Source organism: Motacilla alba, chromosome 24 (assembly GCF_015832195.1).
Source record: "Motacilla alba alba isolate MOTALB_02 chromosome 24, Motacilla_alba_V1.0_pri, whole genome shotgun sequence".
Lineage (NCBI taxonomy): Eukaryota > Metazoa > Chordata > Aves > Passeriformes > Motacillidae > Motacilla > Motacilla alba.
This window is the reverse complement of record NC_052039.1, coordinates 5016416-5033651: the sequence shown is the minus strand read 5'-3', so window position 1 is coordinate 5033651 and position 17236 is coordinate 5016416. Positions and strand designations below refer to the sequence as shown.

At 52.2% G+C, this 17236-nt stretch overlaps 2 protein-coding genes across 6 annotated transcripts; both read left to right on the top strand.

Annotated features, from left to right (window-relative positions):
* The first annotated feature begins 3043 nt into the window (after positions 1–3043).
* LOC119711417 (TLC domain-containing protein 5-like) lies at positions 3044–6116 on the top strand. 2 transcript variants are annotated; one of them, XM_038161619.1, is made up of 3 exons: positions 3044–3113; positions 3419–3615; positions 4198–6115. In XM_038161619.1, the coding sequence occupies exons 2-3, from the start codon at positions 3420–3422 to the stop codon at positions 4698–4700; spliced, it is 699 nt and encodes a 232-aa protein (XP_038017547.1). In that variant the 5' UTR covers positions 3044–3113; position 3419; the 3' UTR covers positions 4701–6115. The 2 variants fall into 2 exon arrangements, with proteins under 2 accessions (XP_038017547.1, XP_038017548.1); XM_038161620.1 differs by having other exon boundaries at positions 3052–3113; positions 3416–3615; positions 4198–6116.
* Positions 5132–15620, top strand: LOC119711416 (TLC domain-containing protein 5-like). 4 transcript variants are annotated; one of them, XM_038161615.1, is made up of 3 exons: positions 5132–5267; positions 11813–12017; positions 12360–15620. In XM_038161615.1, the coding sequence occupies exons 1-3, from the start codon at positions 5256–5258 to the stop codon at positions 12896–12898; spliced, it is 756 nt and encodes a 251-aa protein (XP_038017543.1). In that variant the 5' UTR covers positions 5132–5255; the 3' UTR covers positions 12899–15620. The 4 variants fall into 4 exon arrangements, with proteins under 4 accessions (XP_038017543.1, XP_038017545.1, XP_038017546.1 ...); XM_038161617.1 differs by lacking the exon at positions 5132–5267 and adding an exon at positions 8013–8140; XM_038161618.1 differs by lacking the exon at positions 5132–5267 and adding an exon at positions 9963–10071.
* Positions 15621–17236: the final 1616 nt, after the last annotated feature.

Here is a 17236-nt window from a genome sequence, read left to right as displayed (position 1 = left end):
CAACCAAAAAAAAAAAATTGTCTTTTGCAAAACTTGTGTCCAGGTCTTGTTATTGCTGGAAACCTTGGGGGGAAATTGTGATTTGCGTTGGTTTACACAAATGAATGGGATGAAAAGGAGTCTTGACCTTCCCTTTTTTATTTATTTTCCTCTTTTTTGGGGGTTTTATCTGATACCAAATAATAACGAGCAATTATTGAGATGCCTTCTGGTCTTTGAGCTGTGAGGAATTGATCTTCTGTTCTCTGTTTTTGTGTCCACGTAGTATTGCTTGAGCTTGGTGCAAGTGCTTGGGAATTCCATGAGGTTCCAAAGGAAAAGTCGATTTTCACAGCTTGTCACCAGGAAAATTATGGTTACAGTTCCACTCTGATTTCTCCTTTATTTTTAATTAATTTTGGCTGATATGGATAGTTAAGATTAGCAGATTTCTCCTTTATTTTTAATTAATTTTGGCTGATATGGATAGTTAAGATTAGCAGATAAGGACAGATTTAAACACCGATCTGAACCTTTGGGCCACTCTGTCTCATTTTACTTTCTGCGTGACCTTGGAGAAGGGACTTGATCCCTGACAGGCACTGGTGATGAAAATCCAATTTCCTTCTCCCAGTGCTCAATTTGAGCCCAAGAGCAGAATTTGGGGACTGATGAACATCACAGCTGATTCTCCAGCCACCCATCACCGAGGACATTTATTAACCCAAGCCTCAGCACAGCTGTAGTTTCCAGCTTGTTTCCACTGTGAAAATCTCAAATTCTTTCAGAGATGATCAGCAATTATTTCCACAGTGAGCACTGATTGTCTTCATCATCTCAGCCTGCACCTTTCACCCAGGAATTCCTGGATGAATTCCTGGATTAACCCCTGGGAGCTGAGCTGTAATTTGTATTTTGCCTTCAGAGTCAAGTGACTTGGTCCAGGCTGGCAGAGGTTTATGAGCCCTTGGTCAAAGGGATCAAAAATAAAGTTAAATCAGCTCTTTCCAATCATCTCCACAGTCTACTGTGCATCCATATGCTCTCAGAGCCTTGAGAAGATACGTTAAGATCCAAATCTGGCTTCCATTCCAACCCATTCCATTTGCTGCTCAGGAATCCCTCCAAGTCATTTGCTCCCACCTGCATGAATTTTGGAATAACGTTCCTGAAAACTGGGAGGGAAACCACCAGTGTATTAAAAGCTGAATAACAGCACCTGCACGTGAATGTTTCCACTGAGATCAAGGCCAAGCTCTGCCAGGCGTTGTGCAAAAACATCCTGAGGGTTCATCTCCTCCACAAAGTTTACAAACACAACGGCAAATCCCTGGGATTTATTGATGAACTGGCCCCGAGTGGGAAAACAAACACCAGCAGATTGTGTGCTCCACAAAAAAGCTCCAGCTGGAAGGGAAAGAGCTTCGCTCCCCTGCCACCCAGGAACGCTTCCAGCCTCGCAGGAGAGCATCTGAGGGAGCTCAAATCAACAGGGCAGGAAATTCCAGCTTTCCAGGAGCAGGAGTCACCTCCCACAGGCACGGAGGAACAATGCAGGGAGCAATCGCTCCCTGTGGGAACTCGGTGACCTCCTGAGCAGCTGAGCTGTCCCCAGAGCTGTGCCTGGAGCATCCCCGTGCTCCCTGTGCCTGCCCCTCTCCAAGGAGAGCTGCTGTGGCAATTCCAGCTGCACATCAGCAGCTGGGCTATCTCATAAATTGATATTTAGCAGTGCCCAAGTCCAAGCAAAGCTGGGGAGGGCTGGAAAATTAACACATTTTTGTTGGTATTTAAGTTTTTTATTGTTCATTCATTTCTTTCCTCCTCTGATTTCCACCTGTGAGGAGAGGGAGTGCAAGCTGGGGGAATATTCCTCGTCCTTCCCAGGTTTCCTTGTGGACTGAAGGGAGATTTTGAGCATTTCCCAGTGCCCAAATGATGCCACCGAGCTCCCTCATTGTTCCTGATGCTCACAGCCTCAGGATTTCCAGCTCTGGTAGGCTTGGCATGGATCCTGTCAGTCCAAGAACACCTTGCAGCTTAAATTCAGGCTCAGCTTCACAGATGCTCAAACTGCAGTGGGACACCCTTCCTCCTGCTTCAAAATGCTAGAAAAGGAGACCAAAATCAGCAAGTTTTAGCTCAAATATAAGAGAAACCTATAATCTACAGTCCAATTAAAAGGATATTTGAGTGTATAACTCACAGGAGCATCCTGTGCAGCACAGCACACGTGGCAGAGCTCACTGGGAAGGGCTCTCGTGCCCTCAGTGGCTTCACTCCCAGAGCAGAGCTCTGGCTGCGGGGTCGTTTGGGGGACACAGTATCAGATTTTAAAGCAAACTGAGTCAGGGATGACACAGCGCTGACACCCAGCTGGCTGGCAGGGCTTGGAAGAAGCACAGCCCTGTCCTGGTTACTCACTCCTAGCCGTGAGCTTGGCCCCAGCTCAGCTCCTGGCTCACTCATCCTGTTCTGCACGTTGTGTGTCACATCTCCCTGAGCACCGAGTGTCCGGCACCACTCCCGGCCCGTCCCCAAGCCTCTGAGTCCTGCCCCGGCCTCCCCTCCCTGCAATCCGCACGAAGGTGCTCCCCGCACCCCCAGCTGCGAGAGAGCTGGGAAGAAGACTCCAGGAGACTCGGCAAAACAATAGGAAAAAATAGGAAGAAAAGAAGATAAAGAACACCCAGCCTGATCCAGCTTTATTCTCCATAAATAGGCAGGAAAACGCCCAGCCAAAATAAAGTCTGGGCGCCCTCCGGGACGGCTCCAGCCGGGCGAGCCGAGGCTGGGCGGAGGTACGGAGCGCCTGTCCCGCTTCCCCCGCCCCGTTCCCCCTTCCCTGCCCGCCCTGCCCCGGCGCTGGCCCTGCCCCGGGGCTCGCAGCTCCGCTCCGCGCATCCCTGCGCGCCTCCGGGGCGGCTCCAGCGGGCAGAGCCTGCGGGGATGCGGCGGAGCATCCTCGGGGGATGCAGCGGGGGCCGGGCCGGGCCGGGCCGGGCCGGGCTGGGCAGGGCTGGGCCGGGCAGGGCTGGGCAGGGACGATAAAAGGCTCCGGGAGCGCTGGCACCGCCTCCCGCCCGGGCAGCCCCAGCCGGGCGCAGGTGCTGGGCGCGCAGAGCCGGAGCGGGGTGAGGATTTGGGGGTTCTCGGGTACCCCCAGCCCGTGCCGGGATGGGGATGGGGTCTGGTCCCCCCCCGGTGCCCGAGGAGCAGAGGTGCTTTGGCAGCGGGAGGGTTGGGGTTGTGGGTTTCCCGTTCGGGGGATTTGGAAACGGTGCTCACGGCAAGGTTTGTTCTGCTCGTTCCGGTTTTTGTGGGGTTTTTCCCCCACCCTGTCCGGGATTTCCATGGGTGGATACGGAGGATGGTGGGGATGAGCCCGGCTTTCTGAGGGGCTGCTGCCCTCCTCACGCTGTCCCTCCGTGTCCAGCAGGATGGTTCCCATCGTCCTGGAGGTGAGCTGCAGCTTTGCCACCTGGCTGTGTCTCTACAGCTGCCTGTGCCGCTGGAACAGGCAGCGTTCCTGCAAGTGGAGCTGTCGCCTGGTCACCCTCCTGCACGGGCTCATTGTCACCTGCCTCTCTGGCTATGTCATGTTCCTGGATGGCCCCTGGCCTCTGACCCACGCAGGTATGTCTGGAATTCACCCTCCCCTGTGCATCTCTCACAGGTGGAGGTAGGGGCTGGTTTCCTCTCCTCTTACACCTGCGTGTCCGGGGCCAAATTTTGTTTAATTCCGCTGCTTCCTTTTCCACCACTTCTCGTGTTCATCCTTTTGTTATTTTAATTTTTTTTTTTTTTTTGGCTTGTCCATGTACAAATTGGAAGTTTCCAGGTTGGCAGCTTGACTTTATCGCAGCATCAGGTGTAGCAAGGTGTGGAGAACAAAGTGCTTTCGCATCATGAAGGGTGTAATAACTCCTGAAATTCAGCTGCAAGGTTTTGCTGGCTGGTTCCTGTGGTTAAATCTCAGATGGTGCTGCTGATGGAGGTCTGGCCTTTCCAAAAGGCTGGAAGGAGAAGGGAAGCAGCAGTGGGGCAGGATGGCATGGGCCTGCTGGGCAGGCTGGGGTGTGAAGGGGAAGCAGAACCAAATATCCCTAATTCCTGGCACTTGGACAAGGCTGGAAATTTAGGAGGCGAGAAGCACCATCGACCTGTAGTGATCTGTAAAGCAGAAAAATATCTTAAATAAAACATCTTCCATCCCAGGTTCACCAAACACCCCTCTCCAGATCCACGTGCTGTCCCTGACCTTGGGCTACTTCATCTTTGACCTGGGCTGGTGCCTGTACTTCCAGACCGAGGGGGACCTGATGCTGCTCCACCACACCCTGAGCATCTGTGGCATGATCCTGGTGCTGGGGCTGGGCAAATCCGCCACGGAAGTGAACGCCGTGGTGTTTGTCAGCGAAATCACCAACCCCCTGCTCCAGACGCGCTGGTTCCTGCGGGAAACGGGCTCCTACCACACTTCCCTGGGGAAACTGGTGGATTTCCTCTTCGTGCTCCTCTTCCTGGTGCTGCGCATCGGGGCGGGAGCGTGGATCATGTACGGCGTGGTGACGTCCCCCGAACCCAACTGGCTCCTCAAGGCTGGGGGCCTGGCCATGTACGTGGTGTCCCTGGGGTTCATGGTTGAAATTTGTCGCTTTGTAAGGAGGAAAATGTGGAAAAAAGCCCCTTCTGTGGACGCACAGTCCCTTCAGGAGTAGGAGGGTGCCTGTGGAAACTTCTTGGCTGCTTGTTAACGGGTTGCAGAGGATGATCCCCTGGGTTTGGGGCCTGGCTGCTGGAGCTCGTTCCTGTGAAAAGAACAACTAAAATGACACGGAATTGACTTTCTGCTGCCCCTGGAGGAGATGGATCGGTGCTAGGAACACGGAAAAGCTGAGAGAAGAGGGATTTGAGTGCAAACTGAGGAGCCTGGCACTGATTCCCCGAGTTCTCCAGCAGTGGCACAGTCCCAAGGAGGGTGGCAGTGCCAGAGGTGATCAATCTGCAACCAATAATTGCACAGTCTGTATGTTCTGTCCTCATTTCCAATGCAGAGTTATTTGACAGTGTAGAGAAAAATATGAAAAAAATCCCGTTTTCCTGCCAGTGGGACTGGGTGAGGGGCGTGACCTGGCAAAGATTTCCTGAGCCTCACCCTCCTTAATAATCCTGGATTTGGACAATGTGCTTGGCTAAATACTCGAGTGAAAGACTCTGAACAAGACTGAAGTGCTTGCAGGGGTGTAGTGGAGTTGTCCTTTGAGTGTGAAGTGATGGTACTCAAGGTGAGGCAGTGTTTTACCTCGTTTTTAATTTACATTTCCTTTACTCCTTTTTTTAACACTTCCATTGGTGCTGATCTCAGAGCAGAGTGATTTCTCCGGGACTGACTCAGGCCCTCACAAACAAGAGTCAGGAGTTAGACTTGTGCCAATAAACTCCACCAGCAGGTGTTGGCCGAGGCTGGGATTGCATAAGAAGAATAATCAGGCTTTTTGTGGGAGAGGGAGGATAGTGAAGAGCCCCCCTGGATGCTCTTTCTGCCCTGTTGGCTCATTTGCAAACCACTTAAGCTGAATTAATGGCTAATGAGTCAAATGTGACTATTTCCAGGGGTGACAGGATTGTTTAGGCAGATCTCGGTGTGACAGCTGCTCCACACCAGCAGGCCTCAGAGCATGGAACAGTTCTCTCGTTTTCTTTACCTCTCAGAATCGTGTTCTGACATTTCCCCTGGGGTTTTAATGTGAATTTCCCTCTGTTCAAGGCCACCGTTCAGATTTAGTCTCCTCCAAAAGCCTCTCTGAGAGCTGAGAAGCAAATGCAGAGGTGAGGGAGGGGAGCAGTGGGGATGCAGCTCCTCCACTGCCTTTATCTCACTGAATTTGGCTCTGTTCAGGGCAGATATCAGCCTTTGGCTGGGGCTCCTCAAGGTGTCTGGAGAGATTAAAAAATAACCCGAAATAACCTCACTTTGGACACATCCACTGAAGGCATTGCAGCTGTGAACCCAGGCAACTTCCTGGGCCAATATTTTTGGGAAAGCAGGAGCCAGAGTGGCCTCCTGAGGAGCGGGCACCTGCCAGGCTCTGTGTTCTTCCAAAAACTCCTCTGAGTCACGGGACTTCTAATAAAGTCATGTTCTCTTTTGAAAAAGACCTGATGGCTGCGATGTTCTTTTGTTCTGGGTCTTGAGGAGGCAGCTGGAGTGAGGGCTGAGCCCAAGGCCTTGAGGGAAGGCTGAGGATGCCACGGTCACTGCTGCATTCCCTTCGTGCAGCTCGGGAAGCAGAGAGGAGCTGAGGAACGGAGCCCAGGCTGAGCCGGGAGCCCTGGAGGTCAGGCTGGAGCTGTGAGGCTCAGCCGAAGCTCAGGTTTGGGAGCAATGCACCCCAAAACCTGCTTTGCCAATGAATCAGCGCTGCAGAGAGAGTAGGAGCTCCCAGACTGAGGGGTTTGCTCTTGCTGGACACAAGAATCACCTGAATTCTGGCCATGGCCTCCTCCATCCCAGCGTGCTTTTGTTTTTTCTCTGCCTTTCTGCTTCTTTCACTGGGGCAATGCCCAGTTTGAAGGGTTGCAGGCTAACTTGTCTGTGGTTTTTTTGGAGAAGCAATCCAAAGCATGAGAGCATCTTGGGGGTTATAAGATGTCCTAAGGCACCACTGAGTGGCTGGTTCTGGTTGTTTCTGCTCCTGCTGGGCCAGGGCTCTGCTGTCTGGAGTGGAGGAGAGCCTGGATTGGCTTCCAGTGAGAAAAACCTCTTCCTTCAGCTGGAGGACACTACTGGGAGAGCATCCCCGGGCACCCAGACTGCTTGTGTAACCAGTTACCTGGGGAGGTTTGGTGTAATAGAAGTGCCCTCAGGGTCTCATCTGCTAAATGTCACCCAAGGATAATTCTAGTGCTGTACCCTCTAATGTGATGCTAGAAGATCACCCAGCTCCACTAGCCCACTGAAATTCTTATTTCAAAGAACGTGATTTTTCATGGAGGTGCCTGCTTTTAGTCCATCAAATATCCCTGAGGGTTTTTACAGCCACAAAAGCTGAGTTTTAGTAACGGCCTGTTGAACTCCCAGGTTTCCAGCTCTTGTTTATTCCCAGTTTCATTGTGGACAAGGAGTTTCCCAGTGTGGGTAAGATGATAAATACATTCTGTGATGCTTTTCAGTGCTGGGAGCTCTGGTTAGAGCAGGTCCAGGAGAGCTGGGGGAGGCTGTGGCTGTACTAAATGAGGCAGCAGCGTGCAAACAACTGTCTGCAGAGGCTCCTGCCCTGAGCTGTTTTGCTGAACTCTGTTCGTCTGCAGGCCAAACGAGCCAGTGCAACGCAGCCCGTTGAAATGGCTGACGCTGCACAAAGCAAACAGGAAAATTGGTGTATAAAGCTGCACCTCACTTCTGGTACAATCCACAGGGAGATGATTTCACTCGCTACCTTGCACCTCACCGTGCAAAGTTTACAAAAAAAAAAAACAAACCCTTCACGACTTCTGTGTGTCCCACCTCCTGCATGAAATGATCTGTGCCGTGTTAGGACTCTGAGTATTCTTCCCTGAACATCTCTGTTTTTCTTCCTGGCTGCTCACAGAATCCCACGGTGGTTTGGGTTGGAAGGGACCTTGAAGATCATCTCATCTCCTCCCAAAAATCCCCTGCTTCTATCCCTGCTTGCTCCGAGCCCCATCCAGCCTGGCTTGGACGCTTCCAGGGCAGGCACAGCTTCTCTGGGAATCCCATCCCAGCTCCTCGTCACCCTCACAGCCAAGAATTTTTTTCCCTAATATTCCACCTAACCATGCTCCTGATGTGAAAACATCAGCCCTATAATCTCCTGTCTGTCCACGCTTTTCTCTGTCCTAAGCTAAATATTAAAGCAGCTCCGTCTCAGGTGTTTCTGAGGCTGCTGGAGGGCCAGCAAAGGGGGAGGGAAGCAAGATGAGACCTCAGATTTGTCAGAGAGGCAAACGCGCTATTAATGCTCACGAGGATGTGCTGAAATAGCAGGAGGATGAGCATTTTGTGGCAGTGGGAAGCTGCACCTGGCCTGAACTGGAAAAGTAAGATCTGTATCTTGGTGACTGCCCAGCTGAAAGCGCTCATTATGAGAGCTGCAAGAGGCAGGTCAAGCCACTCCCACCATCTGCATTTCAAAAGGTAAAACTTGACGGGATGAAGGAAAAAAACCAACCCCGCGTTTTCGGGTGTGAGAGGTTGTTTTGACTGTAACTCATGAAAGGTGGAGGAACTTCTGTAGCTGCTTCAGTGTCCTGCTTAAAGCCTGAATTTGGGATGTGGAAGGCAGCAGAGACATTGGGCAGCGCTGAGCGCCTGCAGTGAGAAGAAACTGCTGGGTTTATAGCTGCTGCAGAAGCAGGGGATGGAGGGGCTGTCCAGGGCTGGGTGTGAGCTCTCCCAGCCCGCTGCAGCTGCACTGCTCCGTTCCGGGTGACAAAACCCCTCGGGGGATGTCACCTTGGACCTGCTGCTGCTCTGAGTGCTCCTCTGGGAACATCCCTGGTTTTCTTCCTGGCTGCTCATAGAATCCCAGAATGGTTTGGGTTGGAAGAGACCTCAAAGATCATCTTATTCCAAAAATCCCAGGCTGTTGAGACCTATCTTTTTCATGAGTAGGTGTGGAAAAGACCTCAGTAATTTTACAACTCGTTCCTCTCTTTCCACCAGCCTCCTCCAGCTGGTCAATCCCTTTTGTCACATCAGGATTCTCCCGTCCCTACCTGCTCTGAGTCTGGCCCTCGAGCAGCAGGGCTGTGAGTGGAGATGCCTGCCCTGGCACAGCCCTGGAGCCCTGCAGCTCTGCTCCCAGGAGTGAGGAGAGCAAAGGCTGGCTGTGCTCCGTGCCCGTATCTCTCTCTGTGGCACACACGGGGTGATTGCGGCGGGTGTGGGACTGGTTTCTGTGTCCCCGGGCTACCGCGGTGCTCCTGCAGGTGTGCCCCGTGGGGACATCACCTGCTGGGATCATCTCCTGTGGCAGCTGGGCCGAACGAGTGGAGGGTCTGGAGGGGCCACAGGAGGAGAGGCTGAGGGCACTCGGCTGCTCTCACCCGGAGGAGACAATTTGGGGTCTGCAGCTTCCTCACAGGGGGAGCGCTGATCTCTGCGAGCAGGGACAGGCTGAGCTGTGCCAGCGCAGATTTAGGTTGGATATCGGGAAAAGAGGGTGCCGGGGGCTCCCCAGGGAACGGGCACGGCCCCAAGAGCTCCAGGAGCTTTGGGACACAGCTCCGAGGCACAGGGTGGGACTGTCGGGGTGCAGGAGCAGGGGCTGGGCTCGCCATCCTGCTGGATCCCTTCCAGCTCAGGGCATCCCAGGACGCAGCAGGGAGGGCAGGGACGTGCCCCTTTCCCCGGGACGTGCCCCTTTCCCCGGGACGTGCCCCTTTCCCGGGATGTGTCCCTTTTCCGGGATGTGCCCCATCCCCGGGATGTGCCCCTTCTCAGGGGTGTGCGCCTTTCCCCGGGACGTGCCCCTTCCCAGGGACGTGCCCCTTCCCAGGGACGTGCCCCTTTCCCGGGATGTGCCCCTTTCCCCGGGATGTGCCCCTTCCCAGGATGTGCCCCTTCCCAGGATGTGCCCCTTCCCAGGGACGTGCCCCTTCCCAGGGATGCGCTGCGGGGCCGCGGATCGCCATTCCCGCCATCCTGCCGCCCCTATTCCCTCCTCCCACCCCTCCTCCTCCTCCCCATCCCCATCCCTGCCGTCCCTCCTCCCGTCCCTCCTCCTCCTCCCCATCCCCATCCCTGCCGTCCCTCCTCCCGTCCCTCCTCCTCCTCCCCATCCCCATCCCTGCCGTCCCTCCTCCCATCCCTCCTCCTCCTCCCCATCCCCATCCCTGCCGTCCCTCCTCCCGTCCCTCCTCCTCCTCCTCCCCATCCCCATCCCTGCCGTCCCTCCTCCCGTCCCTCCTCCTCCTCCCCATCCCCATCCCTGCCGTCCCTCCTCCCGTCCCTCCTCCTCCTCCTCATCCCCATCCCTGCCGTCCCTCCTCCCGGCCGCCAGGTGCCCCTCGGCCGCCGCCGCTCGCTCCGTGATCCGGGGCGGCTCCGGCAGCGCGGCCCGGCAGGTGGGTGCTGGGGAGGCTCCTGTCCCTGTCCCCGTCCCCGTCCCCGTCCCCGGGGGCCGCGGGAGCCGCAGGCGATGGGGCCGGGGCCGCTGCATCCCGCGGGTGCGGAGGATGGGCCGGGTGCGCGCAGGCGGTGCCCCGCGGCTGCGGATCGTGCTGTTGGTACGGTCCCGGAGCTCCTCCATCTTCCCGCTTGGACTAAAAAATAATGAGGATAACGGGATAAGGGTGCTTTGCTGGAGGTGCCCATGTGGGGTTTGATCGTTTTCGGGGTGTTCTGCACGCCGGGTTTTTAGGCATGTGTGTTTATCGTAGAGGCTGCTTTCATTAGGGCCTCATGGCTACCGGTGATACAAATTATAGTGGAATATCTGTTATGTATAATAGATACATAATAATATATGCAATAATATAATATAATGATATAATATAACAATATAATATAATAATATTATTATTATATAATATAGTACAATACAATATAATGCAATAATATAATATAATATAATATAATATAATATAATATAACACAACATAATATATAAAATAATATATAATCGTATATAAAATAATATTATAATATAATATAATATAATATAATATAATATAAAATATATAAAATAATTTATAATCTTATATAAAATCATATGTGGGGAAATACATTATTTTTATATATTATTGCATGTTATTTGTTAATTTATTGTGTATATGTATGTTATATAGAATTATTTGTTATTTATGATATAGGATTATTTGTTTGTCATTTATTGTTCTGTAATTATTGCTGCTTTGTAAATTTTATTGGCCTTCCTAGTGTCAATCCCTTTTGCCAATTCTCCCTTCCTTATCTGCTCTGAGTCTGGACCTGGAGCACCGGGGACGTGAATGGAAAAGCCTGCTCAGAGCAGTCAATCCCACCCCTATTTCATCTCTCCGTGTTCCCAAGGCCCATTAAAACATTAAAACATAATGGTTTTGTTTACCCAGCCTCCAGTCGTGCCTGGGAATGCTCCAACAGGCCAGACAGGAAGGTTGGGCTTTGCAGCTCTGACTCCTCATCCCGTGAAGTCCCTCTGGTGCTGCCAGGCCTGGGGGAGAGGCCAGAGCTGGGCAGCAGGCACCAGCGCAGCTTTGGCACGACTGGGAACTCCTGCATGCCAAAGCCTGGCTCAGCTGCGCTGCCCTGAATGCCCAGGAGCAGCGAGACACGCATTTCATGGGAAGGCATTATAGGGACGAGGTGGAGAATAGAGCAATGTGTATTTGGAGGGTTTCAGCAACATCCACAAGTGTTTATGTGCTGTAGTTTTGCTCTGGCAATTTTGTCTTCTGCTTGTTTGAGAGAGTGTGTGTGAGGGAACTTGTATAAAAGAAATACTGATGAAAAAGGAAATCTTTTTGGACACAGATTCTTGTTCTGTTGCATCCAAAAGACATTGTAGAGGCTGCTTTCATTAGGGCCTCATGGCTACCGGTGATACAAATTACCGGTAGGTTTTGGTGCCAGTAAGGATGGTTTTGGTGCCAGTAAGGATGAAATGGAGCTTGCAGTGAGGAGAATAAAGTGGTTTTCACACAGAGAAAATGTGCCAGGAGCAAGCAGCCCCATCAAGAGCAGCTCTGCGCACACGGGGCCGGGATGGTTATGGAGCAAAGCCGTGCTGGGCTGTGCTGACACTGGCACAGGCTCGACCTCCTGCTCGCTTTGTCCTTCTGATCCCTTGTGTCCTGCTCTTCCCAGGACAGGATGCTGTTCCCGCTGCCCCTGCGTGCAGCCTGCAGCCTGCTGGCCTGGTTCTGCCTCTACAAGTGGTTCTGCCACCGCTACCGGCACCGGAACCTCGAGTGGAGCTGCAGGCTGGTCACACTGACCCACGGCATCCTGGCCACCTGCCTGTCTGCTTACATCGGCTTCATCGACGGCCCCTGGCCCCTGAGCCACCCAGGTGAGTGAGGAAATCGTGATCCCACCTCCCCTGGGCTTCTCCCAGCACCCCAGTCCCCATCCCGCCTGAGGGACGCTGCCTGCAGTGATATCTTTGTGGTGGACAGCCCCAGAGGAACGGAGAGCCTGGTACTGTATTTTGCTGGGGTACTGCCCCTCCCCAGCTGCCCTTTGGCAGAGCGTGTGACCTCGTGTGTGGCCATTACGTGTGTGCAGCTGCCGGACTAACAACTGTGGCATTGTGACTCGGGGGACTTCCGTGGCCGGGCTGTCACCAGTGCCACCCCTGCCCTGTCTCACATCCTGCTGCCTCCACGCTTTAAGCTCTGTTTTTCCCTTTCAGGGTCACCCAACACAACCCTTCAGGTGCACGGGCTGTGCCTTAGCTTGGGCTACTTCATCTTCGACCTGTGTTGGTGCGTGTACTTCCAGACGGAGGGCGCCCTGATGCTGGCCCACCACCTGGTCAGCATCGTGGGCATCGCCGCCTCCTTGGCCCTGGGCGAGTCGGCCGCCGACGTCAACGCCGTCATCTTCGGCAGCGAGATCACCAACCCGCTGCTGCAGGCCCGCTGGTTCCTCAAGGAGCTGGGCCGCTACCACACCTTCACGGGCGACCTGGTGGATTTCCTCTTCGTGGTGCTCTTCACCGGCGTGCGCATCGGCATGGGCGCCTGGCTGATGTACTGCGAGCTGGCCTCGCCCAGGCCCCGCTGGTTCATCAAGCTGGGAGGGGTCGTCATGTACGTGGTGTCCTGGGTGTTCATGGTCAGCATCTGCCGCTTCGCCCGCAGGAAGAGCATGAGGAAGTACCAGGCCTGGAGGAGCCGCAGGAGCCACGAGCTGGGCTGGAAAACCAACGGGCATCTCAAAAGCCACTGAGCGGAGGCCGAGCAGAGAGTTCCTCGAGTCTGCGGGCTGGCAAGGAGGGGGATCGTGCCTGAAATGCCGCTGGCGGGAGAGGAGCCAACGCACGTTAGCAGTTCTGGAGCCAAATTTATCCCTGGCCTAACTCCACTGAATCCATGGAGCTATGCCATGGATTCACTGGGTCTGCAGTGCTCGGCCTGGCAGAGGCTGGAGCGGTGTGCACGTAAGCACAGCCTGAACGAGGAGGGAAAGAAGGGCTAATTTATAGACTAAACATGACTGGTCCAGCAGTGCAGGTGTGAATAGCGGTGTGTGTAGGCACCTCCTTCAGGATCTTGGAAGAGAGCAGGAGGTAAGGCTAGGTCTCCGTGTGCAGTGTCCTGTGCAGTCTAGGCAGCTAGAGTGACTCTCCGTGCTGGTAGGAAGAAGTGTTCTAGTGCTGCATCCAAGCTGGGATTCCTGGCTCTTCCACCACCTCGTTGTGTGACCTTGGGCAAGTCTCACAACTGGAACTCTGTGCCTAATTCCCCCTCCGTGACTTGGGGGAGATGGAGCTGCTCCATCTGTCACGCACTTTCGGATTTTTACTTGAGAGGTGCTACATGAAAAAAGTGATGGTTGTTATCTGCACTTGGTTCATCATTCCTGTGTTTCCCTTGGGAGAAACGACTTTGGTGGTCGAGCTAGAGCGAGACTCTAGAAAAATCAGTATTTTAGGTAGGTTGTTGTTTCCTACCCTTTCTAACTCCTTTTAATAACTTGTTCATTAACATATTGATAACTTATTTTCTGTAGCGTCCAGAAGCTCTAATCAGCACTGCCTATTTACAGGACTAGGTGCTCTGTGAGTACACCCAAAGACACAGATCCAGAAGGGAAAATTTTTCCTGATTTTTCCCTCTTCTTCCCTGACTGTTAAAACTCCCCTACAAACACTGCTTTTAGCTCCTTGGGTAACAGCACACTCCACTTTGAGAAGCCCCATCAGGATTTGCCAGTCAGGGGTTTTCTTGCTGATGAGCCAAGCCCTGATTTTGTCTCCAAAACACCAAAATTGTGTCCCAAATCCAAATTGGGATTTCTGGTTGCCCAGAATCTGCCCTGTGGAAGCCATAGAGTGACCTTGGCTCTCCTTCATCTGAACTGATGCCTTGACCCCTGGGCTTTGATTTCCCTCTGATTGGGGCTGAGTCACTGTATAAAACTGAACATTTAGAGATTTATTTTGTAGCTTAGTAAATAAAGAAGCCAGAGGCCCAGAATCTGGTCTTTTTAAGCAAAAATAAAGCTGACTGGGAGAAAAAATAAGCATTATTTATCCAGTCCCATTTGTAGGGAAAAGCCATGCCCAGCTGGCAGCTTCTGGAGTTTATTTCATTGCATGTCCTCAAGCTGTTCCTTTGTTGTTGCTGCGATTTTGAGCATTTCCTTTGAGCCTCCAGTGCAGCTCAGGTGCCCCCTTTTGCTTGAGCCTTGCTTGCTGCAGCCAAAGACCTGAAGAAGCCCCAAAAAACCCCTTCAGATGAGCAGAGCCAACGGATGAGCTGGTCCTGGAGAGGAAACTTGACTCATCCAGCACTACCAAGCCTTGAAAGGAGACCAGAAGGGCTGGTTGGGGCTTGCTGGCTCTTTTTCCCAGCTCTGCTGCTGTGTTGAGCACATCCAGGAGCCTTTTTGCCTCAACTTAACCCACTTTGGGAAGTGGGTCCAGTCTTACCTACCTCATAGGGTGTTTCCATTTAGCACCAAGCCACCTTTGATGGATTCCGGGGGGTTTGTGTCAGGCTGTGCTGTATGAAAGTTGCTTTGAGTGAAGCACTTCCTGCTGTGAGCCGTCAGCAGCGCTTTGTCACCTGAGCTGGCGCTTCCCATTTGTGTTTTCTGGGATTCCCAGAACCCAAAAGCAGCAGTGAGGTGTTTTGCAGAGGTGCTAAAGGGCAGGAGTCACAGGGAGCGAGCTGGACATGCTCAGAAAGGTCAGCTGCGCTGCTGCGTGCTCACAGCGAGCCCCAAGCTGAGGAAAAGGGGTCTGCTGGGTTTTCCCTGGTCAGGATTGCAGAAATCTGGGGCCAAAAGAGTCTCAGCCGCTGACCTGAGCAGGGAATGAGGGCTTGCAGCAGCAGCTCCTGCAGAAATGCAGGTGAAAACAGGCTGGTCCTTCCTGGTGAGCTGCTGAGCTGCCCACCGTGGAGTTTGCACCAGCCCTGGTGGTCTGGGCTCTGAGCTCTGCTGAGGGTTGGGGTGCAGCTTTAGGGGGTTCCAGCCCTTTCCTGCCCAGCTGGATGGGGATGGCAGTGACTGCAGTGTCTGTGAATCACCCGTTTGAAAATATTTTGAAATATAATGATTTGAATCCCCTTTTCTGAACAGGGGGGAAACTTGGTTGGAAGAAGGAGAGCACTGCTCAGCTCTGAGGCTTTAGAAAGTAAACAAGAAAACAAAAGGGCAATTAGAAATGGCTTTATGGGGCAGAGCAAGGCCTCACAGCCCATTTAGTGGGCTCCAGCATAGAATCACAGACCCAAAAGTACAAATTCCGAGCTGTGGAGCACAGGGTGGGACCTGTCCTCAGGCTAGTCCATAGTGGCTAGAGCAAACTGTGAGAGGAAACTGCAGAACTAGTGTGAAATAATAACTTGTGTCTGAATTACTGTGTAATAGCAACTAATGTTCCACCAGTGAATGGTGTAGATGCTTTGTATTATGTTTTATAAAAATAAAGATTATTTAATTACATGAGGAATTGGGTTTCTCTGTTTGGGTGCTGCTCTTAAGTCACAGGTTGCACTTGATGGTTCTGGAGGGCTTTTCCAGCCTCAAAGATGCAGTGATTCAGTGGCATGGAGCAAAAACGTTCCCTTTGTTTTCCATGCCCTGGATGCCACGGGAGAAGATTCTCCTGTGTTTCCACACCGTGAGCTCTTCCCATTCATAAATTAAAATGATTGCCTAGGAAAGCCCTGTGGTGTGTTGGGAAACAGCCACTCCGCTTGCTGATGGCCACAGCCAGAGACCCAGCACGCCAAAAGTCTTGGCTCTATAAATAGTTAAGCCAATTTAGTTGTTTGCATGTAACCCTTAAGTCCAGCTTAAAACCCTCCAGCACTGGGGAGCAGCTGCTGAGCAGCACGGAGCCCTCTGGAGATGTTTTCTGTTTACAGAGCCCAGCCTGGGGGTGGAGGGGTCTCAGAGCCTGCAAGAATTTGTGCTGGGACTTTGTTGAACCTCTGAGGTGGTTCCAGAGGCAGAGAAGAAAGTACAGCAGAGTTCTGGAGCTTTGCTTCGGAGCTGCAAGTGTCTCACGGGTCTCGCGTCTTCAGAAGGGACAAAATCTGGCATTGTCAGTGGTCAGATGTGCTTTGTCTGTGAAAAGTGAAATCTGCCCCTCTACACCCGATTCATTTCATTTTTTATCATCCTATTATTTCTCTACAGGCAACGCTGCTGCCTGCCTCTTGCTTCTCCTGCTGGCCCTGCAGTCGAGCGTTGTAAAATGAACCTCCCCTATCAGTCCTCTGCCCTCTCTTTGTAGCTGAACTCCTTATTTGTACTTGAAAAAAATGGACATTTTTTGATATTCACAGCTTTATTCCCTTGCAGCACTAGTCCAGACACTGATGTAAAAGCAGCATTTTAAGTCTTTGAAATCTGCTATTACATGAATACCATGGGGTTTGCCATGTCCAAAGAAATCAGTGCCCTGTTTGCCTCAAGTTCCAGGGGCAGCTGATAAGTCAACAATGTAAAAGATCCTTTAGAAAATTACTAAAAGAAGGAATATAACAGATCAAAGCAGATGGAAAAGCTTCTGTAAAGTAATAAAGGTTTACAGGTAGATAATTTTGTATGGGAAGAAGGAAGTTTCAGCCTCTGCAGCTTCTCAAATGTTACAAAACACAGATTTTCAGCAGTGCTGTTTGAACTGTCTTGTGTCAGAATGAGATCTGTCCAGTGCCACAACCCTCAGACATGAAGATAAATCATATCCTCCATTTATTTAGATTTTACATCTTTCTTTTTAATCCCCTCTCCAGCTAGAGATGGAGAAAGAGAAGGAAACTCAGGGCACGATGTCCAGCGGATTCATCTGTCCTTGCTGCTTCCATTGTGCTGATATGGAACGAAAGCTCAGTGCTATAAAAATGCTGACTGCCCCGCGGATTATCCAGGTTTAGGAGCTGTAATAAGCTGTCACTCTAGAAGCTCTGCTAGATTAGGCTCTCTGTGTCTCAAAATCAGCAAAGCCTTGCGTCCCAAGACCGACCCTGGGTGCATTTCCAGCATTTCCAGAGCGCAGGACTGTAGGGAGCAAATCTGGTGCCCATTTGAAGGTGGGAGATGAAAAAAAAG

Bases quoted from the DNA above. Each gene is read 5' to 3' on its own strand.
- LOC119711417 (XM_038161620.1), top strand. From the start codon at position 3,420: ATGGTTCCCATCGTCCTGGAGGTGAGCTGCAGCTTTGCCACCTGGCTG. The intron at 3,616-4,197 runs GTATGTCTGGAA...CTTCCATCCCAG, and splicing joins CTGGCCTCTGACCCACGCAG to GTTCACCAAACACCCCTCTC.
- LOC119711416 (XM_038161614.1), top strand. From the start codon at position 10,183: ATGGGCCGGGTGCGCGCAGGCGGTGCCCCGCGGCTGCGGATCGTGCTG. The intron at 10,234-11,812 runs GTACGGTCCCGG...TGCTCTTCCCAG, and splicing joins GGCTGCGGATCGTGCTGTTG to GACAGGATGCTGTTCCCGCT. The intron at 12,018-12,359 runs GTGAGTGAGGAA...TTTCCCTTTCAG, and splicing joins CTGGCCCCTGAGCCACCCAG to GGTCACCCAACACAACCCTT.